The 15,195-nt window shown below is 36.3% G+C and overlaps 1 protein-coding gene across 1 annotated transcript in view; it reads left to right on the top strand.

Annotated features, from left to right (window-relative positions):
- Positions 1-15,195, top strand: part of VEGFC (vascular endothelial growth factor C) — a 357,502-nt gene that overhangs the window by 278,933 nt on the left and 63,374 nt on the right. The window contains exon 4 of the mRNA XM_053703855.1: positions 637-788. Coding sequence (XP_053559830.1) covers positions 637-788 — 152 coding nt within the window. The remainder of the gene's footprint in view (positions 1-636; positions 789-15,195) is intronic.

Here is a 15,195-nt window from a genome sequence, read left to right as displayed (position 1 = left end):
ACTACATTGCAAGCTTGTATTTCTTGTCTTTGATCTCATTTAACATGCATTTCAAACCTTGTAGAACAATGTTTATTTTTGTCTCAGAAATATTTGGTAACATAATATTGTTTAAAAAAAAAGTTTCATTTTTATTTTGTAAATTAGAGTGACCTGAGCATCCTGAAAACTTTCAACTTCCGTCTTAGTATCACATCAACATGTAACATGGTTTCCTGCAGAAGGGACCAAAGAGTTGTTGTGGTTATTGTTACCATGTATATATTAGTAGATTATGAGATCTATTTATAAATAAGGGTTTTGTATTCCCTAAGCTTTCAAGACCTCACAGGGTTGTAGGTCACAAGTAGGAAAATCTTATAAAATACAAAAACCTTGATGTATAAAACATTATATCAGAATCCACCAAACAGAACATTCTATTTTCCACCAATACACCAATGACCCATTTCTTATTGCATACTTCATAATGTTTTATATTTATCTTCCTGTAGTAATAAGGTGCAACATCACCATATTAATTTTTGTTTTTTTAATTATACATTCAATGTTTACTTTTTTCCCATGTTGTTGTTAAATCTTTACTGAAATTCTAAAAGAAATTAAAAATATTCATTTTGCTTTCTGTTTCCCTAGCTATTTGAAATCACAGTACCTTTGTCTCAAGGACCTAAACCAGTAACAATTAGCTTTGCCAACCATACCTCCTGCCGATGCATGTCTAAACTGGATGTTTACAGACAAGTCCATTCCATTATTAGGAGATCATTGCCAGCAACCCAAATACAGTAAGTTGAAATCGTATATTAATTCATCATTCCAGGAAAAATATCCTAACTTTTTATGAAGATTATTTGCTTTGTTTCAAATTTCATAGTATTTAAATATTGTGTTTAAATGAATAAGTTTATAACATATATTATTAAACACATTTTGAAATTCATTAACATTTTTTGCATGAAAAATACAATATCCGTAATGGAAGCTTAGGGATATTGATGTGTGTGTATGTGGTCTTGTTGTGATTCATTCTGGGAATACAGATAAAATATCATTCTATCAAGGTCTGTATGTTTTTTTTATAAACAGATACGTTTAATTGATGTTGGATATCTCCACAAACTCCACAGAATGTGCATATGCTGTGTCAAGTTTACTAAATGCCAGATTACCTATTTCCTCTCATTTCTCATTCTAAAACATTGTTGTCCTATTTCCATAAACAATTTAGAAAATTCTAACATCATGTTTATGAGTAATCATAATACTAATACTAGATTTGTTTTAATTGTGGTTTGTAAAGGGGAAATTAAAAGTGGTCGTTTTAAATTAGAAACCAGTAAAAAAACATTTTTTATTTTTTATCACAACTAATTAGCCCTTATATTGTTTCTGATGCTTGTTAAAATCTCTCTGTATCTCCTAAACATACCAGCTTTTCGCTGTTTGAGTTAATGGGGCCGATTTATGAAAGTGCGAGTGGACATGATCCGTTGTAGAGGATCATGTCCGCCGCACATCGATAAATGCCGACAGTATACGCTGTCGGCATTTATCATTGCACAAGCAGTTCTGTTGAACTGCTTGTGCAATGCCGCCCCCTGCAGATTTGCGGGCCAATCGGCCGCTAGCAGGGGGTGTCCATCAACCCAATCGTATCTGATCGGGGTGATTGCTGTTCACCGCCTCAGAGGTGGCGGACGAGTTAAGGAGCAGTGGTCTTAACCCCTCTGCTTCTTAACTCCTGTTTCCGGCGAGTCTAAAGGCTTGCACGGAAACAACTTCATTAGGGGCCATTCGGAGGTTGATAAACCCTCCCCTAAGTGCTGTGTTGTTGGTTAAGGGAACCTAAAAGAGAAAAAGGAAAACTTTGTTATTTATTAGAACCAATGTATTATTTCGCTGTTGCTTGCATGTATTTATTTGTGTAACCCTTGCAGAAGAGTTAAACACATAGTTAAAGTCAGCTGCAGAACAGCAATCTGCTTCTGGGAGCTAGACACATTGGGTGAGCCAATGACAGGTGTCAAATGTGTGCAACCACCAATAAACAGCTTCCTCCCAGTAGTACATTGTTGCTGCTAAGATTTGAACAAAGGATTTACTGTCGATTTGATACTAGAAGAAAACTGAAAATTCCATTTAAATTGCATGCGCTTTCTGAACCATGAAAGTTTCATTTTGACTGTAATTTTTTCTAACCAATTTAGCTCATGGCTAAAATGGTAAAAAGTAAAAAAGTTATATAATTATTTCTGCCTTTAAAGTTCACAAACTTCACTATAAGGACTAAAAATAGGTTTTATATAATACTACTTTTTTTTTAAAAAAGTTCAATATAATAATATAGTATAATAATTGAAAACTTGGGTATATCCATATTTGAATAGAAAGAAAATGGGCTAGATTACAAGTGGAGTGCTAATTAACGCTCCTGCGTGAGCGTTAACTGCACTAGAAGTTCGACTTTTTGTGCTCGTCAGGTTGCGCTCGTATTATGATTTGAAAGTAAACTGTTTTCGCTCGCACGCTAACTCAACAAAGTTAGAATATCTTGTGCACGTTCACGTATTCCCCTTTAGAAGTCAATGGAGCAAAAAATTTGGAAAAAAACTAACTCCACTCTCGCGTAAACCTGAGTGCATAGTCTCATGTGTGCTAACCCAACATGAAAACATGTATGTATGTGTGCAGAACATTAGAATATAAAATATTTACAGTAAATACATACTATAACACTTTATTAAAAATGAATATTGCATAAATATGCTTTTACGTGTTTTCATCTATTTAACTGCAAAGGGCTCCAATGCACTTATATATATATGTGTATATACGTGTACATATGTATTTATGTGTTTATATGTGTTTATATGTCTGTAAATACATATATATATATATATATATATATATACATATAAATACATATATACACATATAAATACACACACACACTCATATATATATATATATATATATATATATATATATATATATATACACATATCCATCCTTAGAGTGTTTTGCGAAACAGTTAACCAGAGCTTTGAGGACACGCAAATCTTTCTAGCATAAATCGTGATTGCGCGTTTTCTTTTAACATGTAAACCAGCGATAAGCCTGTCGAGCACAAACATCCGGGATAATACCCTTATCGCTCACACGCAATCGTTTGCTCTCCACTTGTAATCGGGCACAATATGTTTTAGCAGGAATTTAATGGAAAATAGTAATATCCAGACCACCATACAATTTAATTACAAGGGTATACAGAAGATTGTGTGTCGTGTCTGGTTATGTTGTTTAATTAAAAATTCCAATTGTGGTTTATTAAAGAACACGTCAAAAAAGACCAGTGCTTTTAGAATTAATCACACATGTAAATGAAACCATTTTGGAACAGAAACAAAAAAGTATGATAAAGAATTATGTATGTTAACCCCATACATCAATATTTAAGCCCTGTTTTCTGTAAAAATGAAGCAAATCAATTTTAAGTTCTTAAGTCTGATCACATATATTTCCATTTATTTTAGTGTTTTATTTTTAGTGCTTTTTTATAATGTCATCTTGTAACTCTTTGTAACATCGTTTAGTCGTGAAAAACCTTTGTGCACTTCATATCAAAGAATTAAAATCTCCCCTCTCTGTCCAAAATTCTCACACAGTTCTCCGCATTCCATTGTTATGACTGAACATCATTTATCTTGAATATAGCACAGATGGTTGTGAGGAGAATTTTTGATTGGTGGTACAGAACTATGTAGGTTTTGGCTAACAAAATATGCTTCAGTTTACGTTTCACTTCAGTTTAGTTTAAAGTGTTAAAATGGAAATAGATTAGTTCAAATTTATTGTGGCAAGTTCTTGCTTGTTTGATGTGAAGAATGTACTTACGGAGTCTGTTGTAATAAATCTATATATTTAAACTAATAGACTGTTACCAATTACTAGCTATAACATGTACATGTATTTTTCATGCACAATATGATTACAATAAAGGCTTTAGTGAGAGCATATTTTGAAAAATAAGAATGTAAAATATGAAAAATATTGATAAATATATGGAGCAACTATAAAATGGTTTGTGCAGTCAAAGTAAGAAATCTGCAAGTGAGAATAATGGTGTCTACACAAGGGTCTTTTCTTTTAAAGGGATAGCCTAGTCAAAAATAAACTTTAATGATTCAGATAGAGCATGCAATATTAAGCAACTTTCTAATTTACTCCTATTATCATTCACCTAGATGACAAGTTTTGCGCTAAACAGGGTGTGAAACTAATGCTAAAAAATTTGCATTATTGCACTCTCCATAGTGCTGCCATTACAAGTTACTGGAAAGCCTCCTTGTGCTGTGCGCTATGGTGCGTTAAGCTCCATACCGCACAAAAGCCAAGGGCTGACTTGACGTGGGGAGAAAACACCGGAAATGCGGAATGGAAATCGCTGTAACGTAACCCCATTGGGGAAAAGAAAGTTACGTTTAAACCTAACACCCTAACATAAACCCCTAGTCTAAACACCTCTAATCCGCCGCCCCCAACATCGCTGACATTAATAAAAGTTATTAACCCCTATTCCGCCGCTCCTTTGACATTGCTGACACTAATAAAAGTTATTAACCCCTATTCCGCTGCTCCCCGACATCGGCGACACTAATAAAAGTTATTAACTCCTTTTTCCGCCGCTCCCCGACACTAATAAAATTTATTAACCCCTAATCCCCTGCTCCCCGACATTGCCGACACTAAATATAATTATTAACCCCTATTCCGCTGCTCCCCGACATTGCAATCACCTAAATAAACCTATTAATCAGCCAATAGGATTTCAGTAGCTCTTATCCTATTGGCTGTTTTGAGCAGCCAATAGGATTTCAGAAGCTCTCATCCTATTGGCTGATTTGAATTTGAAGAATCAAATCAGCCAATAGGAATGCAAGGTACGCCATTTTGAAACGGCTACCTTGTATTCAACTTCAGTGTACGAGTTGACCGTATGAAGGTGACGCTCCGCGCAGGATGTCATTGCTGAACCATAGTAGGTCCGCTCCGCGCTGTCGGGATAAAGATAGAAGACGCCTTCACAATGGATGAAGATGTCACCGCCTGGATCAAGACTTCTCGCCGCCTGAATGGAGATGGATGTCCAGACTTCAGTGAGTAGATATTCTGGGGTTAGTATGTTGGGGGGACTTTGTATTTTTTGCCAGGTAAAAGAGCTGTTTAACTTAGGGCAATGCCCTACAAATGGCCCTTTTAAAGGCTATTGGTAGTTTATTGTAGGTTAGGGGATGTTTTTATTTTGGGGGGCTTTATTATTTTTTGTTATCTTAGGCCTAGATTTAGAGTTCGGCGGTAGCCGTCAAAACCAGCGTTAGAGGCTCCTAACGCTGGTTTTGGGCGCCCGCTGGTATTTGGAGTCAGTGATTAAAGGGTCTAACGCTCACTTTACAGCCGCGACTTTTCCATACCGCAGATCCCCCTACGCCATTTGCGTAGCCTATCTTTTCAATGGGATCTTCCTAACGCCGGTATTTAGAGTCGTTTCTGCAGTGAGCGTTAGAGCTCTAACGACAAGATTCCAGCCGCCTGAAAATAGCAGGAGTTAAGAGCTTTCTGGCTAACGCCGGTTTATAAAGCTCTTAACTACTGTACCCTAAAGTACACTAACACCCATAAACTACCTATGTACCCCTAAACCGAGGTCCCCCCACATCGCCGCCACTCGATTAAAATTTTTAACCCCTAATCTGCCGACCGCCACCTACGTTATACTTATGTACCCCTAATCTGCTGCCCCTAACACCGCCGACCCCTGTATTATATCTATTAACCCCTAACTTGCCCCCCACAACGTCGCCGCAAGCTACTTAAAATAATTAACCCCTAATCTTCCGACCGCAAATCGCCGCCACCTACGTTATCCCTATGTACCCCTAATCTGCTGCCCCTAACATCGCCGACCCCTATATTATATTTATTAACCCCTAATCTGCCCCCCACAACGTCGCCGACACCTACCTACACTTATTAACCCCTAATCTGCCGAGCGGACCTGAGCGCTACTATAATAAAGTTATTAACCCCTAATCCGCCTCACTAACCCTATCATAAATAGTATTAACCCCTAATCTGCCCTCCCTAACATCGCCGACACCTACCTTCAATTATTAACCCCTAATCTGCCGACCGGAGCTCACCGCTATTCTAATAAATGTATTAACCCCTAAAGCTAAGTCTAACCCTAACACTAACACCCCCCTAAGTTAAATATAATTTTTATCTAACGAAATAAATTAACTCTTATTAAATAAATAATTCCTATTTAAAGCTAAATACTTACCTGTAAAATACATCCTAATATAGCTACAATATAAATTATAATTATATTATAGCTATTTTAGGATTAATATTTATTTTACAGGCAACTTTGTAATTATTTTAACCATGTACAATAGCTATTAAATAGTTAAGAACTATTTAATAGTTACCTAGTTAAAATAATTACAAATTTACCTGTAAAATAAATCCTAACCTAAGATATAATTAAACCTAACACTACCCTATCAATAAAATAATTAAATAAACTACCTACAATTACCTACAATTAACCTAACACTACACTATCAATAAATTAATTAAACACAATTGCTACAAATAAATAAAATTAAATAAACTATCTAAAGTACAAAAAATAAAAAAGAACTAAGTTACAGAAAATAATAAAATATTTACAAACATAAGAAAAATATTACAACAATTTTAAACTAATTACACCTACTCTAAGCCCCCTAATAAAATAACAAAGCCCCCCAAAATAAAAAATTCCCTACCCTATTCTAAAATACAAATATTACAAGCTCTTTTACCTTACCAGCCCTGAACAGGGCCCTTTGCGGGGCATGCCCCAAGAATTTCAGCTCTTTTGCCTGTAAAAAAAAACATACAATACCCCCCCCCCAACATTACAACCCACCACCCACATACCCCTAATCTAACCCAAACCCCCCTTAAATAAACCTAACACTACCCCCCTGATGATCTTCCTACCTTGTCTTCACCATGCCAGGTTCACCGATCCGTCCTGGCTCCAAGATCTTCATCCAACCCAAGCGGGGGCTAGACATCCACTGAAGAAGTCCAGAAGAGGGTCCAAAGTCTTCCTCCTATCCGGCAAGAAGAGGACATCCGGACCGGCAAACATCTTCTCCAAGCGGCATCTTCTATCTTCTTCCATCCGATGACGACCGGCTCCATCTTGAAGACCTCCAGCGCGGATCCATCCTCTTCTTCCGACGACTAGACGACGAATGACGGTTCCTTTAAGGGACGTCATCCAAGATGGCGTCCCTCGAATTCCGATTGGCTGATAGGATTCTATCAGCCAATCGGAATTAAGGTAGGAATTTTCTGATTGGCTGATGGAATCAGCCAATCAGAATATAGTTCAATCCGATTGGCTGATCCAATCAGCCAATCAGATTGAGCTCGCATTCTATTGGCTGTTCCGATCAGCCAATAGAATGCGAGCTCAATCTGATTGGCTGATTGGATCAGCCAATCGGATTGAACTTGATTCTGATTGGCTGATTCCATCAGCCAATCAGAAAATTCCTACCTTAATTCCGATTGGCTGATAGAATCCTATCAGCCAATCGGAATTCGAGGGACGCCATCTTGGATGACGTCCCTTAAAGGAACCGTCATTCGTCGTCTAGTCGTCGGAAGAAGAGGATGGATCCGCGCTGGAGGTCTTCAAGATGGAGCCGGTCGTCATCGGATGGAAGAAGATAGAAGATGCCGCTTGGAGAAGATGTTTGCCGGTCCGGATGTCCTCTTCTTGCCGGATAGGAGGAAGACTTTGGACCCTCTTCTGGACTTCTTCAGTGGATGTCTAGCCCCCGCTTGGGTTGGATGAAGATCTTGGAGCCATGACGGATCGGTGAACCTGGCATGGTGAAGACAAGGTAGGAAGATCATCAGGGGGGTAGTGTTAGGTTTATTTAAGGGGGGTTTGGGTTAGATTAGGGGTATGTGGGTGGTGGGTTGTAATGTTGGGGGGGGGGTATTGTATGTTTTTTTTTACAGGCAAAAGAGCTGAAATTCTTGGGGCATGCCCCGCAAAGGGCCCTGTTCAGGGCTGGTAAGGTAAAAGAGCTTGTAATATTTGTATTTTAGAATAGGGTAGGGAATTTTTTATTTTGGGGGGCTTTGTTATTTTATTAGGGGGCTTAGAGTAGGTGTAATTAGTTTAAAATTGTTGTAATATTTTTCTTATGTTTGTAAATATTTTATTATTTTCTGTAACTTAGTTCTTTTTTATTTTTTGTACTTTAGATAGTTTATTTAATTTTATTTATTTGTAGCAATTGTGTTTAATTAATTTATTGATAGTGTAGTGTTAGGTTAATTGTAGGTAATTGTAGGTAGTTTATTTAATTATTTTATTGATAGGGTAGTGTTAGGTTTAATTATATCTTAGGTTAGGATTTATTTTACAGGTAAATTTGTTATTATTTTAACTAGGTAACTATTAAATAGTTCTTAACTATTTAATAGCTATTGTACCTGGTTAAAATAATTACAAAGTTGCCTGTAAAATAAATATTAATCCTAAAATAGCTATAATATAATTATAATTTATATTGTAGCTATATTAGGATTTATTTTACAGGTAAGTATTTAGCTTTAAATAGGAATCATTTATTTAATAAGAGTTAATTTATTTCGTTAGATAAAAATTATATTTAACTTAGGGGGGTGTTAGTGTTAGGGTTAGACTTAGCTTTAGGGGTTAATACATTTATTAGAATAGCGGTGAGCTCCGGTCGGCAGATTAGGGGTTAATAATTGAAGGTAGGTGTCGGCGATGTTAGGGAGGGCAGATTAGGGGTTAATACTATTTATGATAGGGTTAGTGAGGCGGATTAGGGGTTAATAACTTTATTATAGTAGCGCTCAGGTCCGCTCGGCAGATTAGGGGTTAATAAGTGTAGGCAGGTGTCGGCGACGTTGTGGGGGGCAGATTAGGGGTTAATAAATATAACATAGGGGTCGGCGATGTTAGGGCAGCAGATTAGGGGTACATAGGGATAACGTAGGTGGCGGCGGTTTACGGAGCGGCAGATTAGGGGTTAAAAGTGTAATGCAGGGGTCAGCGATAGCGGGGGCGGCAGATTAGGAGTTAATAAGTGTAAGGTTAGGGGTGTTTAGACTCGGGGTACATGTTAGGGTGTTAGGTGCAGACTTAGGAGGTGTTTCCCCATAGGAAACAATGGGGCTGCGTTAGGAGCTGAACGCTGCTTTTTTGCAGGTGTTAGGTTTTTTTTCAGCTCAAACAGCCCCATTGTTTCCTATGGGAGAATCGTGCACGAGCACGTTTTTGATGCCGGCCGCGTCCGTAAGCAACTCTGGTATCGAGAGTTGCATTTGCGGTAAAAATGCTCTACGCTCCTTTTTTGGAGCCTAACGCAGCATTTGTTTGAACTCTCGATACCAGAGTTAAATTTATGGTGCGGCCAGAAAAAAACCCGCGGAGCGTTAACAGCCCTTTTACCGCCGAACTCTAAATCTAGGCCTTATTGTTTTAAATTTTTGTATTTTTAGTGTTTATTATTTTTTGTAATTTTTTTCGTAGGATTATTTTTTTTTTTAAATTTGTAATTTAGGTTTTCAATTTTTTCGTAGTGTTAGGTTTTTTTAAATTTGTAATTTAGCTTTTTTAATTGGTATTTTTTTATTTTATTAGAATAGTAATGTTAGGTTAATTTATAGTTTAATGTTAGGCTTATTTTTATTTCACAGGTAAATTTTTATTTATTTAAATATAGTTATGATGTAATTTTAATTTAAAGTTAGGGGGTGTTAGGTTTAGGGATTAATAGTTTAATTTTGTGTTTTGTGATGTGGGGGGGCGGCGGTTTAGGGGTTAATAGCTTTAGTTTAGTAGTTACAATGTAGGGGGCTGGCGGTTTAGGGGTTAATAGGTTTATTTAGTGGCAGCGATGTGGGGGGCTGGAGGTTTAGAGGTTAATAGGTTTATTTAGTGGTGGCGATGTCGGGGAGCGGCAGTTTAGGGATTAATATATTTAAATAGTGTTGGCAATGTGGTTGGGCGGCAGATTAGGGGTAATAGGTTTAATAAAGTGTTTACGATGCAGGAGGGTGGCGGTTTAGGGGTTAATAGGTAGTTTATGGGTGTAAGTGTACTTTGTAACAGTTTAGTTATGAGTTTTGTGAAACATATTTGTTTTGCAAAATCCATAACTACTGCTCTCAGACAGCAGTATAGATCGTGTCGGTATAGGCTGTAACGCAAGCATTTTAGCCAGACCGCACAGCCTGTAATACGGGCGCTATGAAAATCCTGCACTCAAACGTCATTTTTTTGAGTGCAGAATGGACTTTGCGTTACAGGCTAAAATGTTTGCGCTTCAGCTATAATGCCGCGACTCGTAATATGCATTCCTGGCCATTCCAGCGTAATGGCCAATTTTTCAGCGTTTAAAAGCCGTACCACAAAACTCGTAATCTAGACTAATTTTTCTTAGTTCTCTTGGTATCTTTATTTTAAAAAGCTGGAAAGTAAGATTAGGAGCCAGCCCGTTTTTGGTTCAGCACCTGGATAGCGCTTGCTTATTGGATGGCTACATTTAGACACCAATCAGCAAGCTCTACCCAGTTGCTGAAGCAAAAATGGGCCAGCTTCTAAACTTACATTCCAGCTTTTTAAAATAAAGATACCAAGAGAACGAAGAAAAATTGATAACAGGCGTAAATAAGAAAGTTGTTTAAAATTGCCTGCTCTATCTCAATCATGAAAGTTTAATTTTGAATAGACTATCCATTTCAGTTATACCACATAGGAAGAGTGGTTTAAAACTGTTTTGTTTTGCAAGTTCAAAATATGATATTTACGAAATAAAAGTATAATGAATAAAGCCTGCATTGGAAAATATTGCCATAAAATATAAGGGGATATATATATAAGCACCCAGTCAACATTTAGCAAATAAATAGTGAGACTGATGACAGATTTGATTTCTTAATAAAAATAATTAAAAAAAATAATTTCAATACAGCTATTTGATATTTTTTTTTTAATGGTATCTGCTTTATCTTCATGAAATTTTATATATAGATAGATCTCACTGGCAAAGTTTACCTAGCTTTATTTTAAGAACTAAGCAGAAGATCTGGCGATATAACGCTTGATATGCGTTACGCTGATGGTACCTTTGTATGTAAAGTAGAAAAAAAGTAAATCTTTTGTGTTTACTGATTTTGGGTGTTATGTTGATTTGCCATTTATACTTAGCGCATACGTTTTTATTGCATATTCAAGAATGATGATGGAAATTAAAATTTCATTTTTTTATGCATGGTTTAAGCACAACAAATCTCTACTGAAGATACTTTGGGGCATATCTATCAAGCTCCGGATAGAGCTTGAGGCCCCGTGTTTCTGGCGAGCCTGCAGGCTCGCCAAAAACACCAGTTATGAAGCAGCGGTCTAAAGACTGCTGCTCCATAACCTGTCCGCCTGCTCTGAGCAGGCGGACAGACATCGCCGCAATTCAACCCGATCGTTGACACCCCCTGCTGGCCGCGATTCTGCAGGGGGCGTATTGCTCTCCGTATTCAGCGAGGTCTGGCGGACCTGATCCGCACTGTCGGATCAGGACTGCAAGACTTTGATAAATAGAGGCCTATGCATAGAAAGTGTGTTTATTAATGTGTTTCACATGTGCCTCTTATGGACAAATTTACAGGGAGTGCAGAATTATTAGGCAAGTTGTATTTTTGAGGATTAATTTTATTATTGAACAACAACCATGTTCTCAATGAACCCAAAAAACTCATTAATATCAAAGCTGAATAGTTTTGGAAGTAGTTTTTAGTTTGTTTTTAGTTATAGCTATTTTAGGGGGATATCTGTGTGTGCAGGTGACTATTACTGTGCATAATTATTAGGCAACTTAACAAAAAACAAATATATACCCATTTCAATTATTTATTTTTACCAGTGAAACCAATATAACATCTCAACATTCACAAATATACATTTCTGACATTCAAAAACAAAACAAAAACAAATCAGTGACCAATATAGCCATCTTTCTTTGCAAGGACACTCAAAAGCCTGCCATCCATGGATTCTGTCAGTGTTTTGATCTGTTCACCATCAACATTGCGTGGAGCAGCAACCACAGCCTCCCAGACACTGTTCAGAGAGGTGTACTGTTTTCCCTCCTTGTAAATCTCACATTTGATGATGGACCACAGGTTCTCAATGGGGTTCAGATCAGGTGAACAAGGAGGCCATGTCATTAGATTTTCTTCTTTTATACCCTTTCTTGCCAGCCACGCTGTGGAGTACTTGGACATGTGTGATGGAGCATTGTCCTGCATGAAAATCATGTTTTTCTTGAAGGATGCAGACTTCTTCCTGTACCACTGCTTGAAGAAGGTGTCTTCCAGAAACTGGCAGTAGGACTGGGAGTTGAGCTTGACTCCATCCTCAACCCGAAAAGGCCCCACAAGCTCATCTTTGATGATACCAGCCCAAACCAGTACTCCACCTTGCTGGCGTCTGAGTCGGACTGGAGCTCTCTGCCCTTTACCAATCCAGCCACGGGCCCATCCATCTGGCCCATCAGGACTCACTCTCATTTCATCAGTCCATAAAACCTTAGAAAAATCAGTCTTGAGATATTTCTTGGCCCAGTCTTGACGTTTCAGCTTGTGTGTCTTGTTCAGTGGTGGTCGTCTTTCAGCCTTTCTTACCTTGGCCATGTCTCTGAGTATTGCACACCTTGTGCTTTTGGGCACTCCAGTGATTTTGCAGCTCTGAAATATGGCCAAACTGGTGGCAAGTGGCATCTTGGCAGCTGCACGCTTGACCTTTCTCAGTTCATGCGCAGTTATTTTGCCCCTTGGTTTTTCCACACGCTTCTTGCGACCCTGTTGACTATTTTGAATGAAACGCTTGATTGTTCGATGATCACGCTTCAGAAGCTTTGCAATTTTAAGAGTGCTGCATCCCTCTGCAAGATATCTCACTATTTTTGACTTTTCTGAGCCTGTAAAGTCCTTCTTTTGACCCATTTTGCCAAAGGAAAGGAAGTTGCCTAATAATTATTCACACCTGATATAGGGTGTTGATGTCATTAGACCACACCCCTTCTCATTACAGAGATGCACATCACCTAATATGCTTAATTGGTAGTAGGCTTTCGAGCCTATACAGCTTGAAGTAAGACAACATGCATACAGAGGATGATGTGGTCAAAATACTCATTTGCCTAATAATTCTGCACTCCCTGTACTTCTCAGTTTGATATCATTATGAAATTATAAAATTGCTAGCACACTCAAATATTTTCTTAATGGCTTAGAAGATAGAAAATCTTATTATTGTGTTGCAATTCAAATGTTCATACCTTACAGTATTTTAATGTTTTTGTTAGAATGTAAGTTACAACATATAAAGAAACTACTAAAAATGTAGAAAAGTGAGTATATTTCACATAGCTTTGGTATTAGTGTGTGTGTGTGGTTCAAGTAATTTTAACTACTTGTCTGCAACACTTTGCATAGCAATAGACTTCGTTTCAGTGTTTCAGGATTTTTATGTTTATCATTTATCAATGCACATTAAAATGAAAAAGTAGGACATTTCTGCTTTTATCTCTCTCAATGCAAAGTTAAAGCGTAAACTGTCTCACTGAAGATCTACAGGGTAAGGTACTGGTTCAATAATTTTGTATGTTTGGGTTTGTGTGTAGTTTATAAGGGTCAGTGCAGAATGCAAGTTCTGTGTAAAAAAAACAAAAAACAAAAAACTGCACTGATGCCAGCAATATTTTTTTATTTTATTTTGTTTGTTTGACTTTGAGAATTTACGTTGATGTGTATATGACTAAAATATATAAAAATATAATAATATATTGACAAATGTTTAAGTTATATGCATTCAATAACAATGTATAGATTTTTTTTTCCTTTTTATAATTTATAGTCTGAATCAAATACAATTAGTGAATTGCAAATTGGTGCCATTAATTAAAGGGACAGTCAACACCAGAATGTTAGTTGTTTAAAAAGATAGATATTACCTTTATTATCCATTCCCCATTTTTGCATAACCAACACAGTTATAATAATATGCTTTACCTCTGTAATTACCTTGTATCTATGCCTCTGCAAACTGTCCCTTTATCAGTTCTTTTGACAGACTTGCATTTTAGCCAATAAGTACTCACTCCTAGGTAACTTCAGATGCATGAGCTCAATGTTATCTATATGACACACATGCATTCAGATTAGAGGCGGCCTTCAAGGTCTAAGAAATTAGCATATGAACCTCCTAGGTTTAGCTTTCAACTAAGAATACCAATAGAACAAAGTAAAATTGGTCATAAAAGTAAATTGAAAAGTTATTTAAAATGGCATGCCCTATCTGAATAATGAAAGTTTATTTTGGACTTGACTGTTCCTTTTAATTTCTAAACTTGGCCATAAATTGAAACATTTAAACACAAAGATAATGTTTTTTTGTTTTTAGATTTACTACTTTACCTTCCCTTTTGTCTACCTTTTAATCTCTCCACAACCAAATAATCTGCTACTAAAGCTTTATGCACATTACATATTTATATCTCATATATATATATATATATATATATATATATATATATATATATATACATATATATATATATACTGTATATACATATATATATATACTGTATATACATATATATATATATATATATATATATATATATATACTGTATATATATATATATATATATATATATATATATATATATATATATATATATACACTGTATATATATATATACTTGTCAGATATTTCTCAATAAACTTTTGTTTATTCACAGAATTTTTCAGTAAGAAATGTGAATGCTTGAATCCTTAATATATAAATTGTAGGCCTGTTAATAAAATGTATTACTTAATAGTGATGTCATACTTACCATTATTGTTTTGTTGTAAATGGATTTAGACATCAGCTTTAATTGAATCCACATTTTGGTTAAATGACCTTGGTCTATACCATAAATTTATATTACACATGTGTTTATTATTATTATTGTTATTATAATTATCATCATCATTTATTAACACAGTACAAATAAATTCAGTAGCGGTGCCTTATTTTTTAGG

This window comes from Bombina bombina, chromosome 2 (genome assembly GCF_027579735.1).
Source record: "Bombina bombina isolate aBomBom1 chromosome 2, aBomBom1.pri, whole genome shotgun sequence".
Lineage (NCBI taxonomy): Eukaryota > Metazoa > Chordata > Amphibia > Anura > Bombinatoridae > Bombina > Bombina bombina.
Note: the sequence above shows the minus strand (reverse complement) of the source record. Positions and strands in the feature narration are given on the sequence as shown.